The sequence below is a fragment of the Dama dama genome, chromosome 5 (assembly GCF_033118175.1).
Source record: "Dama dama isolate Ldn47 chromosome 5, ASM3311817v1, whole genome shotgun sequence".
Classification (NCBI taxonomy): domain Eukaryota; kingdom Metazoa; phylum Chordata; class Mammalia; order Artiodactyla; family Cervidae; genus Dama; species Dama dama.
This window is the reverse complement of record NC_083685.1, coordinates 130589130-130614173: the sequence shown is the minus strand read 5'-3', so window position 1 is coordinate 130614173 and position 25044 is coordinate 130589130. Positions and strand designations below refer to the sequence as shown.

General features: G+C 57.6%; 1 protein-coding gene and 1 non-coding gene across 14 annotated transcripts in view; both read left to right on the top strand.

Annotated features, from left to right (window-relative positions):
- Positions 1–25044, top strand: part of ARSG (arylsulfatase G) — a 100865-nt gene extending 75821 nt beyond the window's left edge. For 8 of the 13 annotated variants that reach the window (XM_061145011.1, XM_061145006.1, XM_061145009.1 and 5 more), the window contains 7 exons: positions 1012–1208; positions 2164–2244; positions 11591–11699; positions 16559–16679; positions 20307–20328; positions 21283–21373; positions 24134–25044. In XM_061145011.1, coding sequence (XP_061000994.1) covers positions 1012–1208; positions 2164–2244; positions 11591–11699; positions 16559–16679; positions 20307–20328; positions 21283–21373; positions 24134–24464 — 952 coding nt within the window. In that variant the 3' untranslated portion in view covers positions 24465–25044. The other 5 variants (XM_061145014.1, XM_061145013.1, XM_061145017.1 and 2 more) reach the window with 4 other exon arrangements.
- TRNAG-CCC (transfer RNA glycine (anticodon CCC)) lies at positions 1773–1844 on the top strand. The gene has a single exon. It is a non-coding gene; the product is annotated as a tRNA-Gly (tRNA).

The window sequence follows — 25044 nt, the reverse complement described above, 5'->3', positions numbered from 1 at the left end:
GTGATGCCATCCAACCATCTCATCCTCTGTCATCCCCTTCTCCTCCCGCCTTCAATCTTTCTCAGCATCAGGGTCTTTTCTAACGAGTCAGTTCTTCACACCACGTGGCCAAAGTATTGGAGCTTCAGCTTCAGCATGAGTCCTTCCAATGAATATTTGGACTGATTTCCTTTAGGATGGACTGATTGGGTCTCCTTGCAGTCCAAGGGACTCTCAAGAGTCTTTTCCAACACCACAGTTCAAAAGCATCAACTCCTCGGTGCTCAGCCTTCTTCATGGTCCAACTGGTGACCAGATAGCCATGCTTCTGTCACTTTGAGAACTGCCTGAGGTCTTCCCACCCCCCGCTGTGTCCTGTGAAAGCCCGTCCCTCCACAGGCTCCCTCATGCTGCCTTGACCCTGCCCGCCGCGGGGATGCAGGTGGAGGCAGGCAGGAAGCAGAGTCCCCGAGGACCCTGCAGGAGCAGCAGCGGGGCGGCCGGACGCCAGCAGGACATTCCTGGCTGTGTCCTTGGAATTCCCCGTGGCCACCTTGACTCATCCATTCATCCCCAAGAAAGGCCCAAGGCTGGGGATGGACACGGCGGCCTGGATGCTCTGACAGAGCAGATAAAGCCTAAAAGCATGTGTGCATTGGGCATTAACATGAGCAGCTCAGGGCTGGCACATTGCTCCCAGCCGGGTCTGAGTCTGGACCCGGATGCGGTCGCTTACAAACCTCGGGTCCGTCTCTCAGTCTCCCCGAGCCCCTGACGCTTCATCTGGAGAAGGGAACTTGGGCGTTCTCATGAGGGTGAATTCAGACACGGTGAGTCAGTTTTGCAGTAAGTGTTAAAGGGCTGTTACCATGATGACAGTGACTTGCAGACTTTAACCCGCTAACCAGGTCAGTTCCACGTTGTCTTTGTAGGTTGTAGACAGATGTGTGCTCCCTGGGCTGCAGGGGTCCCGGGGTCTCCGCTGGGCCCTGGGGCCCTTCTGGGGTTCACCGCCCGGCTCTCTCGTTTCAGCACCAGCGGGAGACCCTTCCTGCTGTACGTGGGCCTGGCGCACATGCATGTGCCCCTGGCCGGGACGCCGCCGTCAGCAGGACCCGGGAGTCTAAGGCCGTACAGCGCGGGTCTGCGGGAGATGGACCGCCTCGTGGGCCGGATCAAGGACACAGTTGACCTCGCGGGGAAAAACAACACATTCCTCTGGTTTACAGGTGAGCAGAAAACCGCAGCCAGCCTCCCTCGGGGCTAATGGGTAACCGTGCACGCACCCCCAGAGGAGTAGCGTCTCAGCCCGTGAGCCTCTGCACTGCGGCAGGGGGCTTGCCCTGAACTTGGGGCCCCGCTGGTGCTCAGGGGCCTGCGTGCTGAGCACCTGTCTGGGGGGTCCCCGAGGCCGCACCCCCGGACAGGCTTGCACGGAGAGCTCGGTTCCCCTGCGGCCCCTCGGGTGCTGGCCAGGGTCACCCGGGTACTGCTCCTAATTGTCAACGCGTGACTGACGCCGTGAGCCTGTGTCGCCCCGGGCAGTCCTTGGAACCCCGCTCCACCGCCCCCACCCCACCCAGGAACCGTGGGTCGGGGGTCGCTGTCTGGAGCGAGGGCTGTGGACACTGGTGTTTGAACCTCTGCGTTGGGAAAGCTCCTTTAGCCCCTCTGAGCCCCTCTATCCTCCTTGGCAGAGTGGAGCCTCTTCCACAGCAGGCTGGAGGGTCAGGAAGTGATGTGTGGGAGGCACTGGCTCGTCACAGCTGCTCAGGAAGGAGTTTCTGGGGACTTCCCTGGTGGCCCAGTGGTTAGGACTCCACGCTCCCAATGTGGGGGCGCAGGTTCGATCCCTGGTCAGGGAACTAAGGCCCCACAGGCTGTGTGGCCACAAAAGAAAAAGCGAACAGTTGCTGAGCTGAAGGCACTGGTAACGGGACTGCCGAGTCCACAACCAGAGGCCAGAGCTCCCGCGTGGAGTGAGCTCGGGGCGGGGACAACCCACGTCTCTGCGGGCCCGTGGGATGCAGACGCCCTCGCCCCGAAAGGTGGCCCTCCAAGGGTCGCGGTCACACTTGTTTTCACAAGTCCTTGTCTCCACTCGCGGCGAGGACGGGGGTGTGGGGCCACGGCTGGCGGTGTCCCGCAGCCCGCTGACTCTGTGCTGCCTTTCCTGGTTTCTAGGGGACAATGGCCCGTGGGCTCAGAAGTGTGAGCTGGCCGGGAGTGTGGGGCCCTTCACCGGATTGTGGCAGGCTCGTCGAGGTAAGGTCTCCGCTGGGGGTGGGGACAGGAGACATGACCTCTGGGAGGACCGGTTTGTCTCCCGGCCTTGGGGCATCTTTGTGACACAGGAACAGATTACTCACAGGCACCAGCTCCCAGAAAAGAAACAGTTTGGGACGGAGAAACTTGGTGTGCTTTCGGGCATCCCTTCCTTTCCTCCAGGGCGTCAGCCCTGCCCCCAGAGGCCAGGCTGAGGGCTGTCCAGCAAACACACTTGCCTTTGCGTTCGTCCTGACGTCCGTGCTCTTCCCCCTTCCTTTCTTTTCTTTCCTTTTTTACAGTCATCCCTTCATCCACCCAACCATTACTTCACTAAGAAATGGTTAGGCACAATTATGCCAGGCTTCCGTATGTGTCGTCTCTAAACCTTCATGAGAGGCAGGTAGTAATAACTCCATTTACAGCTGAAGAAAGAGGCTCAGAGAGGCTAAGAAACTCGCCTGGAGTCACACACTGGGGAGGACGGAGCCAGGCCTGCTACCACGTCGAGGTTGCTGATCCGCACTGCCTCCCTTTATTGAAACATCCTTCACCCTCAGCTCAGTGCCTATCTGCTCTGGGATGGTCTCCCCACAGGGACCTCACCCTCTGAAAGGCAGTCCTGCGGGGGACAGTTCGACAGTACGGATGAAAGTCTTAAACAATATGCATGACGGATGGTGCTTTGATTCCTCCTTTAAGAGGTTGTTTTCAAGAGATAGTTAGCCAAGTGCTCAACGGTGTATGTAAGAGAATGCTCATTGCTGCAGATTTAAACACACACACACACACATAACCCAAGTGTCCAGCGAGACAGAAGTGCTCCAGGAAGTCATGGCACATGCGTCTAAAAGAAACACGAGGGAACCACCGAAAACGGTGCCTATGACTCACCTGGAAACAGTGACATTAAATACTTTCCAGTGAATAATGCAGGTCACAAAACCATAAGTAAAGTATGATCTTACTGTCTAATACTAAGTACATGTAGTCTCAGAAAAGTCTTGACAGAGGCAACAAAGCGCGAGGCAGTGGTTACCTCTGGGTGGAGGAGGAAGGTTTTTTACAAAGTAATTTTATGTGTGTATTTATTTTTGTCTGGGATGGGTCTCCGTTGCTGAGCAGGCTTTTCTCTCGCTGCAGCGTGGGACCTTCCACGAGTGGCTTCTGTCGTTGCAGAGCGTGGGCTCCAAGCGGGGATCCACCTGGGCTGAGGGGTTGGGGCGCATGGGCTGAGCTGCGCCAAGGCCTGTGGGGTCTTCCCAGACCAGGATCGAACCCGCGTCTCCTGCACTGGCAGGCAGATTCTCTAATCTGCAGCCTTCACCCAGAGAAATCCAGCGCCGGCCGGGCGTGGTTTCTGCGCTCGCTGGGGGCAGCCCCTCTTCTCTGTACTGATGTGCCCTTGGGCCAGGTGCCGTCCTCCGCCAGAGGGGCCTGCGATCACTTCACTCTCCAGGGTGAAAATCCTGACGGCGTGGAGGCCGAGGTTGAGGCGACACGACTGTCAGGAAGCGGTCCCTCTCTGGGGATCTTTCTGTTCCCTAAGAAGGTGACCTCTGACCTCCTATCTGAGGACCTGTCTCATCTTGTCTCTTAGGAGGCAGTTTTAAACTAGTGAACCGGACTTGCAAATATGTTGTAGAGAAGAGAGAGGAGGAACTTATAAGTGGAAAGAGAAGAGACACGTGAGTCCGGCGCAGTGCAGAAGGGACTCTGAATCATCATTAGAACGAACTGTGAGCGCTAAGCCCCTTCAGTCGTGTGGACTCTCTGTGACCCCCTGGGCTACAGCCCGCCAGGCCCCTCTGTCCATGGGAGTCTCCAGGCCAGAACACTGGAGTGGGCTGCCATGCCCTCCTCCAGGGGATCCTCCCCACCCAGGAATCAAACCCGCGTCTCCTGCATTTGCTGGCGCGTTCTTGACCACTGAGCCCCAGGGAGTGTCCGTCCGTCCATGAATGGATGGGGAAGATGTGGTGTCTGTGGGTATATACATGAGGCCACGTGCTATGTATATCAAATTCTTCACAAGGGAGAAGAAGGCTTTTTCTATGATCTCGTATCTATATGAGATGGCAAGCGGTCACTGAACTTACTGTGGTCATCATCTCCTGGTGTGGAAGTCAGAGCTTTGTGTGTTTGCCTTAAATGTGTTCTCTCACCTCTGCTGAGTCCCCCAAAGTTTCATCACCCCAAAGAAACCCCCCACACACACACACTGCGAGCACTCACCGCCTCTCGCCCGCTTCCCCAGGCACGGGGTTGAGCTGTGAAGGCTGAGATAGGGGGTGCAGCCAGGGCTGGGGCCAGCACGAACCTCATTTCTACCGAGTCAGCTGATGAATAGGGGTTGTGTTCAAACAGTGCCGGCTCGGAGGCTCAGCCGTTTCCCCGCCCCCCTGCCACCTTGGTGGCCCAGTGAGGGGCCCGCAGGCTGAGCAGGGCGGGGGCTTCCCCGGGGCCGCCGATCGAGGGGACTGCAGGGTCTGCCCAGCACCCGGCTCACCCCACCCACGTGCTCGTCATCCCCGACCGACTGCCCCAATGCCTGGAACACCCTGTCTGTCTTCTTTGCCCACCGCAGTCGTCCAGGAGACTCCGGTTGGCCTTGTGACTGTCTGAGTGTTTCTGAATCTGTGGGCGGCAGAGTGGGAAGGTGGAGAGGGGCCTCCGGGAGCCGGGGTCCGACTCAGCTGAGCATCTGGTGCCCAAAGGCCTGGCCCCTTCCAGCCCAGGGTCCCCTCTGCAAGCGGCGGAGACCCACCTCACGGGGTGGCAGGAAACCCCGCCCGAGGCTGGGCGCCTTCGCGGCGAGATGACAGCCTTGGGGGCACGGCCTTGCCCGGCCTGGCTGCGTCTCCGTGGGCCGCAGCGCTTGGGCGTGCGGTGGGGCCGGGCACCTCTGCTTTTCTCGGGGGGTCACACGCCTTCGCGGCGAGATGACAGCCTGGGGCGGCACGGCCTTGCCCGGCCTGGCTGCGTCTCCGTGGGCCGCAGCGCTTGGGCATGCGGTGGGGCCGGGCACCTCTGCTTTTCTCGGGGGGCCACACAGGTGCCCCTGGCCGCGGGCTGAGCTCTGCCCCGACCTCGACCTCCGCATCGGCTCCCCGCCACCCTGGCCGCAGCTGTCTCCCTCCCCTCTGCCCGGGACGCTACGGGGGGTTCCGGGGGGCCAGGCAGGGCCCAGGTGGAGGGGGTGTGGCCGGGGTCCTGCTGGGCCACTGGCCCGTCTTCAGGCAGGTGCCTGGTCAGTGGGGGCCTGTGTGTCCTGCTGGGAGCGGGCCAGTCCCGAGGGTCGATGAAACTGAGAAGACGGTCCATGTTTTCACAACGGAGCGGGACAAACAGTACCCGGAGCGCTGCCCGCTCCCCCGCCGCCAGCCCAGGACGGCAGGCCACGCGCTGGTGCCCCCTCCCCTTCCTCCCTTCCTCTCCTGGCCCGGGCGGTGCTCAGCTGATGGGATGAGGCAGCGTCTCCTGGAGCGGTGTTTCGTCCCGTGCTGGGCGAGGATGCCGCGCGGGGCTTGGCCGGCTGCCTGCGGGGGTGAGAGGCTGAGCCGGGGGCAGGGGGCGCCTCAGAGTGCCCTGGCCTCCCCCAAGCGGAGGGGCCCGGGGCCCGGGCCGCTGCTGAGCCCGAACCCCCCCACCCTGCGTCGCAGCAGCGGCCCTCCCTCCCCGCTCCAGACCTACTTCCTCTTCGGGACAGAACTAGCACCTTGTTTGTCCCCTAACGGACGGCTTCTCTGTCTGGAAAATCTTTCCTTGTTTTATTTGAAGAGCAGAGCTGTTCCTTCCTCCCCCTGGTGATGAGGAAACATGCTGTTGAATTTGGCATCCTCGCCTTCTGGGAGACCTTGGTTGTAACACGATGCTATCAGGTGCTTACATAACCTTTCCCACTGGGAAGCCGGCTCTGCCGCCAGGGCTGTCTGTCCCGTGGGGGAGCGGGGGGCGGACAGGGGTCAGAGGGGGGCGGACAGGGGTCAGAGGGGATGTGGGGGGTGGACAGGGGTCAGAGGGGGGTGGACAGGGGTCAGAGGGGGGCGGACAGGGGTCAGAGGGGATATGGGGGTGGACAGGGGTCAGAAGGGGTGCAAGGGCTGGACAGGGGTCAGAGGGGGGCGGACAGGGGTCAGAGGGGGTGCGGGGGGTGGACAAGGGTCCGAGGGAGTACGGGGGTGTGGAGAGGGGGTGCGGGGTGGGGAGGATGCTGGCAGCCGGCCCTGCTGGGAGCAGGGTCTGCTGATGGGGCCAGTGGCCACCAGGCTCAGAATGCCCCCAGCCTGCTCACGGCCACCCCGGGCCAGCTGGAGTCCTTGGCCCCACCAGAGGCCTGGCTGCCGTGTGTTTCTAGAAAACTAGTGTGTGAGCTCCGGGCATCCTTGGCAAAGGCACGTATTTATATTTAGAAACGAAGCCTGCTTCTTTAGAAGTTTATAGAATGTGGGCTCCTCAGAACAGGCGTGTTCTTCTGCCCTGAGACACTCATATGAATGGCTTGAGGGGCCACGCAGGTGGTTTAAATGAACACATGCTTGTTTTCGCCCGTTGTGGACAGGACTAGGGATTCGGTCAGTGGGACAGAGGGCTCCTGTCTAACGACATTCAGATTCAGTTTAAAAGCAAAGTCCGCTTCGCACCAAAGCACGTTGTCAGAGGCCTGAACTCAGTGCCCGGGCTGCCAGGACGCAGCTTCTGCCGGTTTCTGTCTGTAGGGGATTTTGTCGTGCCTTTTTTTTTTGGCTTTTTTCTGGCTCGCGTTTGTTGGGCACTCCCGTGGCAGGCACGGTGCCCGAGGGCCTTGCTCAGAACTTTATATACATTGTCTGACGTCAGCTTTCCAGCGTCCCATGAGACCAGTACAGCCACTTTCCCCTTCATGACTGAGGAGGAGGGGACAGAGGGACGTTAAGATTTCTGCCTGGACATCCCTGGTGGGCCAGTGGTTAAGACTCTGCACTTCTGATGCAGGGGCCGTGGGAGATCCCTGGTGGGGGACCTCAGATCCCACATACCGCCTGAGGTCTCACAACGAGAAGGCCTTCTCCCGTTAACCTTACTGCTTTTTCTCAGCCTCTGGTCCCCAGAGACTGCTGTCAGAGAGGCCTGGAATGACAGCCCCGCCCGAGACTTACAAAACCAGCATCTCCAGGGGTCCTTCGTGGCTCGGTGTGCTGAGAGGCTTGCCAGCCTCTGTGTGAGCAGCCCTGCCCTTCTGACTCAGGGGGCCGTGGCGCTGGGAGGGCCCCTTGCTGGGACGTGCCCGAGTGTCTGAACGCGGACCGAGGTGGTGCTTCCTCCACGCATCACGGAACGGTCTCTGCTTGCACAGCTAGGGAGGAGGAAGTAAGCCACTCATGAATCATGCTTCTGTTTATGTTTTGGTTGCTGAGGCTAAATATTTATTGCTTTAACTAAGAGGTTCGGCCTTAATTAGAGTCATAACTAACCACAAGTGCATCGAAATGCATTCTCCTGGCCGTCGAACGTGGTCTCTCAGCAGAAAGCCAAATTCGACGGCTTTGGATATGCCACTGCGACTGGTCCAAGGATGGAGGTTGCCGTCCGCGAACAAAGAGCTTTTGAAATTAAAAACTGCACATGTTACTTTACGGGCTGGACTCAACTGTTGTTCTTACTCACTGTAACGTAGGTCACCTTTGTTCTCCGGGGCGTAAAGGCGCAGGCGGCATAAAACCTGTCATTAGAGACACGCTATGTTTAGCTTCGAGATGTATCATGTCCCCTCTCTTACTGCCCGGGAACTGGCGCGCTCTACGTGAACTCACCAGGAGAGCTTTACAGACCTTTCCTGGTGTCTGGACCCCAGCTCAGGTCAATTAACTCACAATTTTTGGGAAATGGACCTTTACATGAGTATTTCTTCAAAGCTCCCCTAGTGACTCGAGTCTGCATACGGGGATGGGAATCACAGTCCTGGAAGGTCCTAGAAGTTCTTAATGACTGAGGGTGCCAGCCATGTAGTCAGCCTTGGACTCAAATCCTGACTTGACTGTCTCCTCGCTGTGTGACTTTGGGCAAATGACTTAACCTCTCTGAGCTTCAACTTCTGCACCTGAAAAATGAAGACTAGCAGTGCTCTCAGCTCACAAAGCTGCCCTAAGGATTACGGGAGAGTTCAGGGGTGCACTTAACTCGGTGCTTGGGAGAGGCTCAGTTAACTGGAGAAATTATTGTCACTAGTGTGTGTCTGCTAAGTCACTTCAGTCATCTCCAGCTCTGTGCAACCCCATGGACTATGGCCCTCCAGGCTCCTCTGTCCGTGGGATTCTCCAGGCGAGGACACTGGAGTGGGTTGCCAGGCCCGCCTCCAGGGGATCTTCCCGACCCGGGGACCGAACCCACATCTCTTATGTCTCCTGCATCGGCAGGCGACCCCTTTATCACTGGTGCCACTACTCCCGTGTTAAACGCAAGCTGAGGGCCCGTTGGCGGGAGCAGGTGTCGCTGAGGGGTGTCAGGGGGCCGGGGCCGGCTACCGTGGGTTTCCGTACTTGCTGGTGCGGATAAAGCCCAGCACACAGCGGCAGGTGTTTCTGATCATCAGATGCTTGGCTATCAGGCGTCAGCCCCGGGGGCCACCGGCAGTGCCAGCCGGACCTTTCAAAGTCGGTCCACCCTAGCAACGCTGACGAGATACTGGATACTGGAATTTGGAACGAGAAGATGTGGGGTGTGTGTATGTATATAAATACATATATATATTTATAATTGCTTACCTGCACTCTGGGCTCTTGAGATAAATTCCTTTCAAGTACAAGGCTTGTGGGCATGGCTGGAATATATCAATGTGTCTTTCTGGTAAAGCCAGAAGCCAGGGCACAGACAGGAGTCAGCTGGTCAGTCTTCGAAACATACATGGGGCGTTGCCCCCACGCCCCTGCAAGTGTCCACACCAAAAGGCTTCTCTCAGCCAGCCTTCTCCTCTCTTTGTACCGATCCCTAATCCTTGCAGGTGGCTGTCCGCTCTGTTGACCTGTACATGTTTCATAACTGGCCAAATCCCTCCTCACCTCTCCAACTTTCAACTCTTTGCTGAAATAAGGCAAACACATCGACATATTTTTCTCTGAAAAAGAATAAGGGAAGTTAATCATCTGAAAAAGAACAATACAGAAGATTATGGCAAATGAGCAGAACCCCTAGTGGCGAGGACCAGTTAGCAGATTTACTGATTACAGGCCTGTGTGTGTGTGCTGTCAAGTCTGACTCTTTGCTGCCCCATGCACGGTAGCCAGGCTCCTCAGTCCATGGGATTCTCCAGGCAAGAATACTGGAGAGGGTCGCCATGCCCTCCTCCCAGGGATCTTCCTGACCCAGGAACCGAAACCATGTCTCTTGCATCTCTTGCATTGGCAGGAGGGTTCTTTACCACTAGTGCTTCCTGGGAAGCCCAGGGGCCAGTGTACCCTCTGGAAACATCTTGGAGGCAGAGATGCAACTCTAGTGCTAACTCTGGTGCCCACAGTCCCATCACCGTACATACCCCCAGCTTGGGCCTTCTGGTTGACCCGCAGAATCACTGACTGGTTTCTTGGACTCGAAGCCTTCGCTTTTCCTTAGCATCTGGGGCTAAGCAAGTTCATCGGGATACTGTGTTCCATGGACTTGCAGATAAATGGACTCCATGTTCTCACCCACCTATTCCCCAAGCGTCCCTGGAAACGCCCCTTGTGGGTGGGGGGTGAATATGTGCAGGGCTCCTGCACGTGCGATGCTCCCACCCTGCTCTTGGCCCGGAGCAGAGGCATAAGTCATGCATTCTGCAGCTACGTGGGAGTGTGATTTATGCCCCAGCAGCGCCGGATTCTCTGCTCCATGTGCATGAATAACGGGAGGGGGCTCTGGGTCCTTCTGGGCAGCAGGACTCTGGATGGCGACCAGGTGCTCGAGACATCCCGGGCCAGACCACAGAGTTTCCCACCAGGCCCACTTGGTTCCGAGAGCCCCACACCCCTACACAGGAACCGTCCACACGGACGCGAGTTGGTGGGTGTTTTATTTCTTACTTCAATACTTGGGGGGACTCCAGAACTGGTTATGAGAAAATTCCAAGAATGCTGGGCATTTCCGGTGTTGTGAGCTGGGCCAGGGACTTCAAAGGTTGCCTTCGCTGCGGGGTGGGCGCTGCAGAATGCCGGCAGCCTGGTCCTCTCCCCCCATCCCTGTTCACGCCAGCCAAACATAAGGCCGTTGCATGACCGCGGCCTGTGTGAGGCACACACAGCCTCGCCTTGGAAGGCCTCTGACACGCTAACTGTGTGGAATTCCTGGCTCAGCTGGGCTGAAGTTGGGGCGTGTGTGGGAGTGGTGGGGATGGTCATGGTTAATTCAACGCGACGTGTATTCAGGATGTTTCCATAAGGCATGACCTCATCCCTTCCAGCCCGCTGGTCACCGTTACACTGTTGGTTACTTTTGACTTGGTAGTTACATAAAGAATTCCCTTAATTACCCAGTGGAAATTCGTAGATTGCACATAGATTGTTCTTACCTCCCCAAGAGAGGTAAGAGGTCGGAGCTATTATGAATGCTGTCTCCACAACATCGGAACAACTCATTCATTCAAAAATAAAGGCAGACAAAAGCGGCGGGGAGGCGGGGGAAGTGAGGCAAAGGGAAAATACAACAGAATCTATGCCAGATCAAATAGCTTGGGGGAATTTCTGCCTTTAGTCAAATGATTTTATTTCCCATTCTCAACATGACCTGTAGGAAGACACGTTCATTCATCCGTTTATTTGACAGGTGTTTGTTGAAGGCCTACTATGCTGAGTGCGCAGGCTGTTTGCCGGGTCATGGTGTGCAGGTCCTCAGGAAGCCAGTCAGTGAAGAAGCCAGACAAGCTGACGGTCATCAGTGGAGTGAGGGAATTAGGGGACGTGATTCCATAATGAGGGACAGAGGCAGCAATTTACACCTTTATCCAGTAAAATAAAAGCACGTATTGAAGGAGATTGGACTTTCCAGGTAGCTCAGTGAGTAAAGGATCTGCCTGCCAATGCAGGAGACAGTGAGTTTGATCCTTGGGTCAGGAAGGTCCCCCTTGGAGAAGGAAATGGCAACCCACTCCAGTGTTCTTGCCTGGAGAATCCCGTGGACCGAGTAGCTTGGCAGGCTACCGTCCATGGGGTTGCAAGAGTCGGACGCGACTAAGCGACTGAACATACACACACACATTGAAAGGGATTAACTAGGTGAATAAAAATGGCTGATTTCCAAGGGAAGTTGGGGTTTTGCTGGAATTACTGGGAGCTCTCAGAGCATCCCTGACAGGAAGGACTGCTCCTCCCAGAGAACCGACTGCCTTCTTGTCTTGCAGGAGGAAGTCCCTCCAAGCAGACCACTTGGGAAGGAGGGCACCGCGTCCCGGCCCTGGCTTACTGGCCCGGCAGGGTCCCCGTCAACGTCACCAGCGCAGCTCTGCTGAGGTACGACCCCCCCGCAGTCTCCTTGAGATGCAAGGAGAAGGCGTGTGCTCGGGTGACTGGAGACCTCCCCCTCGCCGACTCTGGGCAGGCGTCCACAGGGCCTTCCCAGCCTCAGACTGCAGCCGTGCGGAGCTGCCTGCAGGCCAGCCTGTGAGCTCCTTAAGGCAGGAGCACGGGGGGCTCTGCAAGCCCTCCTCTGGGGAGCCCGTCTCTGGGAAGAGGGCGCCGGGTGGGCTGCAGGGCCGTCAACACTGGTCGCAATGGTATCTGCAGGAGCGTCATCACCACTTTCAGCTTGGGCCAAGCTTCCCCGGTGGCTCAGATGAGAAGGAATCTGCCTGCAATGCAGGAGGCCTGGGTTCCAACCCTGGGTCAGGAGAAGGGCATGGCAACCCAATCCAGCATTCTTGCCTGGAGAATCCCATGGACAGAGGAGACTGGCAGGCGAAGGGTCGACACGACTGAAGTGAAGTGACTGAGCATGCACGCACGCCAGCTGGCAGCGGGGAGCAGGGGAGAACAGATCGCCGAACACGAGTGATTCCCCCCTCGGGGGTAGGGCAGGTGTCCGAGGTGGGGTCACTCAGAACAGATGGCCCTGAGAGAGGGGTCTAGGCGTTCACGTGCCCTGGAGAGGAGAGAGGGAAGGAGGGTCCCTCTGGCTGGGGAGGAAAGGCTGAATCCTTGGTTGAGGACCTTCTTCCTGCCTCTGCCTAAGAAGCTTCTACAAAGAAGCACCTGTTTTCTTCACAGGACAACTGTCAACGTGATCACATCTCAGATCACGTTGATCTCCTTATCGAGGCTGACCCTGAGGCCACGTCCTGGGCACAGGGCTCGGCCATGGTGAGCGTCCTGAAAGCAACACCACGCGGCCCTGACTCCTAACTGGGGGGGCATCCTCCTCGTGGTCTGCCCCATACCCATGGGCAGGGGCGCCCAGGTGCTTGCTCACACGCTCAGAGGCTTCGTTCTGGTTAAAGACTAATTTTCTAGTTCCAAAGGTCCTTCGCCGTCAACCAGTTGGGTCCTGGGCTAGAGAACACAGCCCAGAGGAGGAGGGCACGTCTCACTGGAGTCCTCCAGCGTCCTGAGGGGAGGGATGGGGTGAGGGGACTGAAGCTGGGGGGACAGATGGGTAACCAGCTGTGATGCCGGAGCAGTGGGTGGCCAGGCACTGTCCCTCGAAGCCTCTGGGCCCCCAGGAGCCCCCGGTCAGCCCAGTACCGTTGGGGAGGGGGATGACCAGCAGGTGTGAACAACAACTCAGGCTGGAGTTTGTGACGTCAGGCTGGCCGGGAAGTGGGCCAGGCGGGCTGCTTTTTCTGGGCTTGACTCGCTGCAGTCAGGCCAGGGGTTCACGTGTGCAAGGAACTCGGCCACCTTGCGGGTGACGTCACCAGGAGCCAAGCACGCTGTTGTCAGTTGAGAACGGCGTCTGCGCCTTCCGTCGGTCACGGCGCCATGATGCAGCGGCATCCATGAGCGGATTATTTCAGGCTTCAGAGGTGAGAGCTGACTGAGGGGCTCGCTGGTGAGTGTCCCAAGGAAGCCCATCTTGGGGACCTCCCTGGCAGTCCAGTGGCTAAGCCTTCGCCTTCCAATGCAGGCGGTGCAGGTTCGATCCCTGGTCGGGGAGCTAGGATCCCCCACGCCCAAAACCAAATCATAAAATTCTTCAATGAGGATGGATCGTTGTGTCCAGTATGGATCAGGCATGGCTCCAGGGACCGGATGTTGAAACAGGCTCATAGGACCGATGGAGAAGGAAATGGCAGCCCACTCCAGTGTTCTTGCCTGGAGAACCCCTGGGACAGAGGAGCCTGGTGGGCTGCCATCTGTGGGGTCGCACAGAGTCGGACACGGCTGACGTGACTTAGCAGCAGCAGCGGCAGCATCAGGCCGAGAGCTCCTGCTGTTTTGGAGCCAATGTCCCTTCGGGAGGGCAGAGCTTAGCAGCTCACGCCGGAAGGGCCCTGTGGTCTGACCCTAAAGCCCTGAAGTGGGATTTCTCGACCTTGGCGCTGCTGACGTTTTGGGCCGGACCATTCTCTATGGTGGAGGGTGTCCCAGGCATTTGAGGATGTTTGCTAGAATCCCTGGTCTCTAGATGCCAACGGCTCCCCCAGCCCCAGCTGTGATGACCGGAACGTCCCCTGGCAGCGCCATGAGCCCCCTGGGAGGAGACTCGTGCTGGTTGAGTCAGCACTGTCGTGCGATGCCCTGGGTTATGTGCAGAAAGGGGTGGGTCTGCTCGCACCTGAGCTGGGAGCCCCGTCTCTGTCTAGAACCGAGGACCACTCTCGTGGGGGCTCCTGGGCCAAGTCCACAGTGACGATCAGGGCAGGAAGGACGTGAAATAACCTCATGTGAAAAACAGCTAAGGGTCTGTTTTGCCAGGAAAGTGGATAGTCCCCCCGGAGAGGGGTGCACGGCTCTCTCCCAGATCAGAAAGTCAGGCCGCTGCGTGCAGGGGGTGCGGCTGTCTTGAGGCAGAGGGTCCGGAAGGAGCTACAAGCAGGCAGTGCCCTTGAGGGGGTCCCGTGGGCTAGGCGCCACCCTTCCCGGCAAGGCCCAGCCACGCCTCCCCTTTCAAGACCGCGTCCCTATTGCTGTGTCTGGCAGCAGGCTCTGGGGGTACGGGTGGTCCTGACGACCCCGCTCCGGGCTGCACTCTTCCGTCCCGGACGTGCGGGCTTTGGTGTCGGGTTTTCCTGATGCTCTGGGCGCACTCTGCTCCCTGGAAGGTGCTGACGGAACTGCTGTTCTCCCGGGGGTACCTGGGGGTGCTGGGGGAGCTGCAGCCCTCCAGCCTCCCCCACGGGACCCGGGCCAAGAAGAGGGGCACTTAGTTACCCCCAGGGGTAACTCGAGCGAATCCCATGCGGGAAGGATGGCAACTGAGAGAGGCTGAAGAGCGTGCTCCCCACGCCCTGGGCTGGTTCCCGCTTCTTCACAGTTCAGAGGGGGTTCTGCCAGCCCCTGCCTCACTCCAGACCCAGAGTTCAGGCCTTTGCACCCAAACTGACCCACCAGAGCCCCCTACTTCTCACTTCCTGCCTGCAGATCACACCTGCCCCGAGGTCATGTCCTCACTTCTAGGAAGCAGCCTCCCCCTGCATCCCCAACTCTGGACCGGCTTCTGGACTGCTCCGTACTCCACAAGGGCTTGCTGCCCTTCCTGTCTCTGCATGCGTGTTTGGGGTGCCCTCTGCCTCCTCTCCCCACCCCTCCCCCAACCCCTCCCTCTCCCCCCCCCCCACCCCCGACTCTGGACCTGTTTCTGGACTGCTCCGTGCTCCACGAGGGCTTGCTGCCCTTCCTGCCTCTGCATGTGTGTGGGGTGCCAGCTCCTGGAAGGAGCATCGCAGGAGATAAGCTCCTGGCCCCGTGGACTGTGGAGGCCAAAGGGAGAGCAGAGACCCCTGTTCTGAGTCAAGGGGGAGGCTCTGCTGTGGGCGGGGCCCTGGGCCTGAGGAGGGGAGTGGATGGCCTGCTGGGTCCCTTCTGAGACCCCTTCCTGGGGAGTGAGGCTCCCCTCCAGACCCGAGGCTGGGGAAGCCAGAGCCCAGCCTCGGGTGGGCACCCCCTCCCGGGGACGTCCAGCCTCACGGGGCCGGACCTTGGGTCTCCACTGAGTCCCACCAACTCTTGGTGGGCCTGGCCTTCAGATTCGCAGCTCTGTTCCTGCTGGAGCTTTTTTTCTGACCAGAATGCAGGAGAGAGAAGTGCCCTGGGGCAGAGGCAAGTGGTAGCACGTGACTTCAGAGAACACCAGAGTGGGAACACCGCCGTTGTGGCCGCCTTCGGGCGGCGGGACTGTGGGCGTGGCGCTCCTCCACGGCGCAGGGCGCTACCTTTTCTCCTGCCCTCAGCGCGGACCGGGGCTTCCCAGGTGGCTCACGCCGTGAAGCACCCGCCTGCCAGTGCAGGAGACGCAAGAGACGTGGGTTCCATTCCTGAGTCAGGAAGATCTTCTGGAGGAGGAAATGGCGACCCGCTCCAGTACTCTTGCCTGGGAAATCCCATGGACAGAGGAGCCTGGTGGGCTACAGTCCACGGGGTCGGAAAGAGTCCAACACGACTGAGCACCTCCCCTCCTGCCCCCAAACATGGACTAGTTTGTAAAAAGAATAAACGGGCTGAATGAAAGGGACGTGTCACCCATGACCGCATTCTAAACACAAGCGAGACCCAGGGAGGGAAATGAAGTGAGTATTCCCCTGCAGATGCTGGTCACACGCTGCTCCCGCTCGGCGGGTGGTGGCGGCCCAGGCGGTGACAGGTAGAGCCCCTTAGTTCTCTTTTCATTTATTTTTAAAAATTAATTTTTATTGGAGTCGAATGTGTTCGTTTCTGCTGTAGGGCAAAGTAAAAGTTATACACACACATCAGTTCAGTTCCGTTGAGCCTCTCACTCGTGTACGACTCTGCGACCCCACGGACTGCAGCACGCCAGGCCTCCCTGTCCATCACCAACTCCTGGAGTGTACTCAGACTCGTGCCCATTGACCCGCCTCTGTCACAGAGCCCCTCTTTAGAGCCTTTCCCGTCTCGGCCGTCGCAGAGCATGGACTAGAGCTCCCGGCACGCTACACTTGCTGTCGCTGTCTCAGTCCTGTCTGACTCTTTCTGACCCTGTGGGCTGCAGCAGCCAGGCTCCTCTGTCCACGGGATTCTCCACGCAAGAACACTGCAGTGGGTTGCCATTTCCTCCTCCAGGGGATCTTCCTGACCCAGGGACTGAACCCGGACAGAGAGACGGCCCATGCTGGGGGCTGTCCGGGTGGGTCGTGCCCTAGGATGACCAGGAGAGAGTCTGGGGACACTGGGGCCGACTCTGCCTGGTCTTCCCACAGCGTGCTGGACATCTTCCCCACTGTGCTGGCCCTGGCTGGGGCCCCCCTGCCCGGAGGCCGACGCTTTGACGGTCTGGACGTCTCGCAGGAGCTGTTCGGCCGGGCGCAGACGGGACACAGGGTAAGTGGAGGAGGCGCGTGTCCTCCCAGGCTCGTCCGGAGGCTGGCCTGCTGCCCCCATCGGGGTCTGCCTGCTTCTGTGCAGGTAGGCCCATCCTCAGAAGGTGCCCGTCAGTGGCCGCTGGAGGTCCAGTGCGTCAGACCCTGGAGAGGGGGCCTCCTTTGAGAGCAGCCTCTTTCCACTCCCTGCTCTGCTGCCTGAGTCAGTCCGGTTCATCACCCAGATTTCTCTGTAGCAGTTTGGCCTAGGGCGGGCGTCCATGGGTACTTGTTCCCTGTAACAAATGGTTTTTTCTTTTTTTTTCAACATCATTTAATTTTCTGACATGACATAGGCAGAAGGCACAGTTTTTAGCTGGATGGGATGTGTGAGCAGTGTCTGCGTTGTGTATCATGGGGCTCCCTGCCTCCCCCCTCCACTACGAAAGCTCCCCAATGGCAGGAATCTCATCGTGGAATTCTCAGTACGCTTAATGCGGGGTCTGGCACCCGGCCAGCATGCAATAAATGAGAACTGAGTGAATGACTGGATGACTGAACGGGATGGATGAATGAGTGAGTGGATGGATGGATGATGTCCTGGGGGCCCTGACCTCTTCTGGCTCCTGGAGTACTCAGCGCACACAGTGCTCCAGCCCCCAGGCCCCTCTTGGGCGTTCCGGAAGCATTCGGTGGCTGTCTCTCTCTGTTTTACTTTTGCCAAAAGGAAGAGGAAGTGGGAGGAGGGAAGGGGGCGGGTGGGATCCGGGCCTGGCCTCCCAGTTAGGGACCCGCACATCAAAGCGTCTATTTCTGGCCTCCCGAGGGTCACAGGGAAGTGAGTCGAATGTCCTGGGGCAGTTCCTGAAGGTTCCCTGCCCCTGGGCTGGGAGCTAGCGGTACGTGGCCCTGGGGGGTTGCTGACTGCGTCAGCAGAGAGATGCTCCCGAGTGTCCAGGAGGACGACTGAGGTCACCAGGAAGCTTGGACGTTGGCTCCTCAACGCGGTCCCAGCGCCCGTGGGAGCCAGCTCCTGGGCGTGGAACTTCTGTCTACAGCCGGCGGAGACCTCCTGCTTTCTCAGGCTGCCTCCTTCCGCAAACTCACGGGGCCCCTCTTCAGGGCTGTGTGGTGACTAACCTGGGCCCCAGGGACAGGGCAGGACGGCCTGATAAAAGCCACAGCGCCGTTTGGGGTTTTGTGGGGATGTGTGATGGGTGGGGACACAGCTGGAGTGGGGCTGACAGCACCCCGTGACCCAAGGGGAACCACCACACCTTACCACTCACCAGGAGCTCTGCAGGGACTTTCAGGGTGCGTCTCCTGTGGGCCCGGCCCGGTCCCCCCAAGGACTAGGCTCCTGCAGTGTTCGTAAAGGCACCTGAGAGGTCAGCGTCGCTTGCTGCTGGTCCTGAGTTTGGCCTTGGTCTTTTCCGAGTGTGTGCTAAGTCGGTTCAGTCATGTCTGACTCTTTGCTACCCCGTGGAGTATAGCCTCTGTCCATGGAATTCTCCAGACAAGAATGCTAGAGTGGGCTGCCATGCCCTCCTCCAGGGGATCTTCCCAACCCAGGGATCAAACCTGAGTCTCTTTCATTTCCTGAGGTGGCAGGAGGGTTCTCACCCCGAGGCCCACCTTGGTCTCTCCTAGTCGGCCCCGAAAGAAACAATTGTAAATCCTCTTGAAGTTGCTGATGGAAGACCAGGAGGGAAACATAGGAGTGACTATAGAGATGTGCATACACATACATGTGTGTATACACACACACACACGTGTATATTTCTGTATTCAGTAACCACTTACTGAGTATCACGTGCAAGACACTGCATCAGACATTCTGGGACACCCAGTGGCACATGACAGCCTTAAAAGTTAGATTTAAACGTTTCCACCTGTTTGGAACATTCCTCAATACTCAGAATATATTCATTCGCTCCCACAGCATACACATGTATGTTTTAATAAACACAACTTAGTGTTCACCCTCAGCTATATTCTGGGCTTATGAGGTTCTGGTATGGGTTGTGGGTTGGTTTAGAAAACCATTCCAGTTTCAAGAAGCTCGAAGGAACCCGTAGATTGTCATATCAAAACTATGCAAAACGCCTCAGCCGTTGGGTGCTTCCGTTTTGCAAACAGGTGGCGGCAAGTTGGCCGCGTGCACCCTGGCCCCGCCCATCCTGGCCCCGCCCCTTGGGCCCCGCGCTGAGAGCAGGTGCTGGGCTGTCGGTTTTCCTGCGGAGCGGTCTTCTCACCGCTCACCTCGTGGACAGCCAGGGCCGTCTTGTCTGTGATGTTCAAAACCATGGCTGCTGACCATGCTGTGCGTTCCTCCGCACCCTGCAGTCCGGGGGGGGTCTGTGTCCAGGCACCAAGGGTAGCCGCAGCGGGGAGCGGGAGGCGGGCAGGGGAGGCGCGGGGAGAGGGGGCGCGCAGGGGCGCACGCAGGTCCCACTCGGGGCTCGCCTGGTTCCCGCTGGAAGCCGGAGGTGGCAGCGTCACGGCTGGTCACGTCTTATCCCGACCCCAGGCTGACACGTCCAAGGCCCAGAATAGTCAGCCAGTGGAAGGCTTCCGTAGCAGGTCTGCACCTGCTCTGCCCTGACCAACCTGGGGCCCTGTGGTCACGCAACGCCCAGTCCATCCCTGGAGACCATGCGTCGGCGAAGCAGTTGAGTCTTCGTCTCTGGACCACTGATCACCTCTCTTAGGGAGAAGAGAGGCCCCTAGTGGTCAGAGACGCTGTCCAGAGCAGCTGGCACAAGGCTGGCCACTTTTGGAGACGCGGGTCTGTGCGCCTCCACCCGAAGGGCTGGGACCCCTCCTGGCTTTCTGGGGATGTCACCTAGGCATCGGCCTCCAGGGCTTAAAGTAAGGAGATGCCTCCTGCTTGAAAAACAGCGATAGGATCGAATAAAGCGAACAGGTAAGAAAAACCACCAAGGAGATGCACATGTTTGCAGAAGATAAAGTTATCTTTGAAATTCGGACTGCGTGTCCCCTGGGGAGGAAATGCCTCCAGCTGTGATTCGTGTGTAAATTCGCCAGCCTCCTTCCTCTGTTGATGTAAACAAGAACGCCGCCGTGGGTAGGCTCAGAGGGGAGAGAAGTGCGCGTACAGAGTCCTCCAAACCCATCCACGGGACTGAGGGTGAGCCACTCTGCTTCCTCTTGGATTTCGGAAGCGGTGCCTGGCAACATGAGTAAACATCCTGCCCTCGACTGTCTGCCCTTGCAGAGTTTCTGTTACTGAAAGTCACACGGTGTCAAGGATTCTGACCCACAGACCAGGGCTCCCATCTCCTGGGTGTCTGAGTAAGGTTGCAGCTCCGCTGACAATAGGTTTTCCAAGCGCCGCCCCCCCCCCCCCCAACTTCCTGTCTTCTCCAGAAGGAAACAGCACAGCCTCCTGCGGTGAGAGGCTTGGCTTCCTTGGGTTGGAAGGGGTGAGGGTTCTGAGTTATGATCCTCTTCCTGTTTGGACGGGGCCTGCTGTCATCACGCCGCCGGGATCGAGGGCGCTGTCACGAGAGCTCGGAAGTGGCAGGTGTTGGGGGGGGCCCACCCTCGCTGGCACCCGCTCAGGGCCGGGAAACTCGGGGGGGACAGCTGTTTACTGCTCCAACAGATGTTTCTCATTTTTTTTTAGCTCCATGGAAACTTTGAATCACGTAAGCGCCTTTCCAGCGATATATATCGGTCATGATTCATAGCAGGGCGGTCTCACGCTTCCAGCCCAAAGCCCCCAGCTTTCCAATGATGCTGGTCATTTATTTCCTACCAGAGTTTGCCCTTGGGAACCCTGAACTCCATTCTGAAGGGCGATTCTTTTTTCTTTTTTGCAGGGTAGGGGGGACCATACCCTGTGGTCTGTAGGATTTAGCCCCCCACCCCACAACCCCGCCCCAGGTAGCGAACCCATGTCCCCGGCATGCCCTGGCCATCTTGAAAACTGTAATTTGGGGGCCAAGGGTAGTAAGTAAAATAAAATAGCTATTTTTAAAATTTTATTTTAGGGGACTCCCCTGGTGGAACAGTGGCTTAGACTCTGCTCCCAGTGCAGGGGGCCCGGGTTCCATCCCTGGTCGGGAAACTAGATCCCACATGCCCCAACTGAGACCTGGGGCAACCAAATAGAGATATAAAATAAAAATGAAATCACAAAAAAATACTTAAGTAGAGTTGGTTACAACACTGTTAATTTCTACTGCATAGCAAAGTGACCCAGTTATACGTATGTATCGATTATTTTTCATATTCTTTTGTATTATGGTTTATCAGAGGATAATGAACATAATTCCTTGTGCTGACAGTTGAAATTCTTGATTTGGGGACAAGATTTCTTTCATCCTCATTTTGCACCAGACCCCGCAGATGACCTAGCTAGTTCTGGGCTTGTTATCCAGCCAGACCTGTAACCCACTCAGATGAACTGATCCGGAGGAGCGCCACCCGCTTAGGCTCCGGGGAGTAGGCCCTGTGGACCAGGGGCTGCCGAGTGTGGGGTGGGGGGCGGGGATGGGGTGGCTCAGCGGTGAGGGGAGCAGGCACCATGCCAAGGACGCTCCTGCTGTCCAGGGAGGGGGTCGTGCGCTTCACCAGGAGGCCCTGTCCCCCCTCCCCAGGCGCTGTTCCACCCCAACAGCGGGGCTGCCGGAGAGGATGGAGCGCTTCAGACCGTCCGCCTGGAGCGGTACAAGGCCTTCTACGTCACTGGTGAGTCGGGGCGGGGGGGGGGGGTGCCCCGCGGACCCCCGCTAAGGCCTAACAGCGAGGGCGACTGACCTCCTTCGGGGTCGGCAGTCGGCACCTCTGGCGGCGTCTTCCCCAAATCCGGTCCCAGGAGCCCGGCCACACCCACAAATACACAAACAAGGCCTTTCCACTCTTCCGGAGCTCCCCAGCCAGCTCGGAGCTGGCCCAGTGTGTCTACACTGTACTTTCTCCCTCGAAGAAACACTTCACCCCATAGTTCTACTTGCAGGACCAGGGTGACTGAATGTTCAGTGGAGGCTTGGAGAGACTTTAAAGTGTAATTTACCTGACGAGAGACTGTTTCAGAAAATAGTTACAGAAGGTCTGTTTAGCAAACTGAGGTTTCCTACTTCTTGGCTCACCCTGTGGGCGTCTTCAATGTTAACGTATTTTAGAAACCTAGTACCAGATCAGGATGGTTCTTAAAACCTTCCCGTGGCTTCTCGCTTCCAACTGAATTCAAACTCCCTCCATCCTGGGTCCCTGCACATTTGTTTGTTTGTTTGTTTGCTTTTCTGACTGCAGGGTGTGTGGGATCGTAAGTTCCCCGAGGGGGGATCAAACCCACGTCTCTTTTAGTGGAAGCAGAGTCCTAACCACTGGGCCACCAGGGAAGTTCTGTATTTTCTTTTCTTTTTAAAAAAGTGTTATTTATCTGTGGCTGTGCTGGGTCTTCACTGCGTGCGTGGTCGTTCACAGCGGCGGCGAGCGGGGGCTGCTGTTCGTTGCGGTGCCAGGCTTCTCACCGTGATGGCTTCTCTTGTTCCGGAGCGCGGGCTCTAGGGCACACGGGCTTCAGTAACTGTGGACACAGGCTTGTTTGCCTTGCCGCATGTGGGGTCCTCTGGGACCAGGGACCAGACCTGCATCCCCTGCATTGGCAGGCGGATTCTTATCCAGCGGACCACCAGGGAAGCCTGTCCTTAGTTCTCCAAGAGCAATGACTCTCCTTGGCCTCCAGATTAAAATCCCTCTTAGCTTTTAAGGCCACCTGGATGGCAGAATGCCTTTTCATCTTCCCAGCTGGTAGGATATGGAGAACTCTGATATTTACCACACTTTACCAAATATGCCAGTTGTTTAAGTACATCTTTTATTTCTCCTAGTAGTTTTAAGCCCTCTAAACTCAACCCCCAGTGGTGCTAGTGGTAAAGAATCCACCTGCCAATGCAGGAGACAGAAGAATCACGGGTTTGATCCCTGGGTGAGGAAGATCCCTGGAGGAGGAAATGGCGATCCACTCCAGTAGTCTTGCTGGGAGCCTTGCGGGTTACAGTCCATGGGGTCGTAAGCTCTTTAATCTCTGTCCTCTTGATGCGCTTCACACAGAACCTTGGATCTGGTAGGAACTCTAATACTTTTTTGTAATGAATGAAAAACAAGACCTCTCCCCACCCCATGCAAAAAAAAAAAAAAATCATTCCAAATATGGGATATGATATGGATTCCAGTTTGATTCAGTTATTTGAGGTCAGAGCTTTCCAAAGAATTATATAATAAAGAACAAACATTATTTGCCTTGAGCATGAATAAGTGACCCCAAAGAAAATGTGTCATAAAAGCAAAACCAGTTCTTTGAGTTCATCACTTGAGGAATATTAAAACTGCCACAAGAATGTGTGACTCTCCGAGACCTAAAATGCAAACCAGTCAGATATTTGTTATGCTTTCAGATGGGAAGCGTCTAGATTACAGCCCTTACATTACTCTATCGAAGAGGTATGATTTCTCCAGGCTGAGTTAATTTCAGAAGTCGGGACCCAGCCAGAAAGGCCTTGGCACCACAACGCTGGGATCATACGACGTAATAAGACTGTTGGAAATGATCACAACCAGAAAGGAATGATGACACCCAGGGGAGGTCTGTTCTTCTCTGCAGTCACCCAGCTCCCAAGAGAGTTAGCAGAGGGAGCAGGGAGATGTCAACAGATGGGGTGAAAGTTGTGAACAGGATAAAAGAGGACACAGCCTGAGGGAGCTCTGATTCCTTCTCTCACCCCATCCTTGAAACTCTGCATCCGAACGACTTAAACCTGCTTTGCGATGAGTGAGGTGAACTGACACCGGCTACATTAGACCAGAGAAAGACCTACGTGTCCTGTGATGAGGACGGGATTTTAGAGTTTTAGGTGAACTAGGTGGTGGTTTTGTCGTTGTCATGCGTGACTCTCTTTTGCGACCCCGTGGACTGCAGCCCACCAGGATTCCCTGTCCATGGGGTTCTCCAAGCAAGAATACTGGCCTGGGTTGTCATTACCGTCTCCAGAGAATCTTCCCCACCCAGGGATCAAACCCAAGTCGTCTGCATTGAAAAGGGGATTCTATACCCTGAGCCAGCAGGGAAGCCCCCTCACCTAATCTCCTTAAACCGGAGGAGGCTAGCTTTTATACTTTGTTAGGACTGGGCTCTGTTGAAGTTTGTCTTTAATCCTAGGTAAATGCCTTTATCCTGGGCCATAGTCTTCGCTCCTAGCACGAACATTTAAGGACTTTAGTGGAAAACGAAGTGTTTATCAGGCCTGTCTAGCTTAGTAGCATTCACACCGTGAGCTCCACGTGTGTTCCCGGCTGAGCCCTTCAGACTTGCAGTGTGGGTGAACCGGTCTCTCCGCTGCACGCCGGTTCAGGGCTCACTCCGGTTACCACTCAGAATTCACCGCGGTGCTCTGCACACCTCGGGCCGACGATGGGTTGACGGGGTCTCTGCCGTCCCCTCCCCAGGCGGAGCCCGAGCCTGCGACGGGAGCGTCGGCCCCGAGCGGCGCCACGAGCGCCCCCTCATCTTCGACCTGGAAGCCGACCTCGCGGAGGCCGCGCCCCTGGCCGGCGGCAGCGCGGAGTACCGGGCGGTGCTGCCCAGGGTCGCGGCGGCTCTGGCGGGCGCGCTGGACGACATCGCCCGGGACCGCGTCTCCCGGGCGGATTACAGCCAGGATCCTTCCGTGCGTCCCTGCTGCGACCCCCGCCGCCCCGCCTGCCGCTGCCCGGCCGCGTGAGGGCGCCCTGCACCAGGACGCCGCGGTCGTGCCGCCCGCGGGCCCGTGAGCTCTGAAGACCAGGCTCAGAGCTGTTCTGCGGCCAGCGCTCTGCGTCCCAGTTTGAGCGCGCCGCGCCCGCGCTGTGAGCAAAGACGCCGGCGCTTTGGAGTCAGGAGTGAGACCAGCCTCTGAACTTCGGCGATTATGTAACCGGACTCGCAGGCTGACGCTGAGGGAGGACCAGGCGAGGCGTGAAGATGCCTGCCTGGCACCGGACGTGACCCCGAGCAGCGCGGAAATGGACCCCGTTTTGCTGGTCCTCTGAGCGGAGGCCCGTGCCCTCCGGCGTCTGGAGCAGCCCCGCCCCTCCTTTCCTGCGCCTGCAGACCACCTGGGAGCTTATGACCGTGCTGATTCCGACCAGGGCGGGGTGCGGACCGGAGATGCTCCGGGGCCGGGAAGCTCCCCCAGGGGCGCTGGGGCAGTGTGGACGCAGACCTGACGTAGGTCGCTTGTCTCCGAGCGGAAGAGCCACAGAAGCTTCCCCACCTCCCTCCATCCCCTTCGACAGGCAAATGTCTGTGCTTTGTAGATTTTAGGAATGCTTCCTGCTTCCTCAAACAACAAAGAAGTAAAAATTTTAAAGTCTCAAAA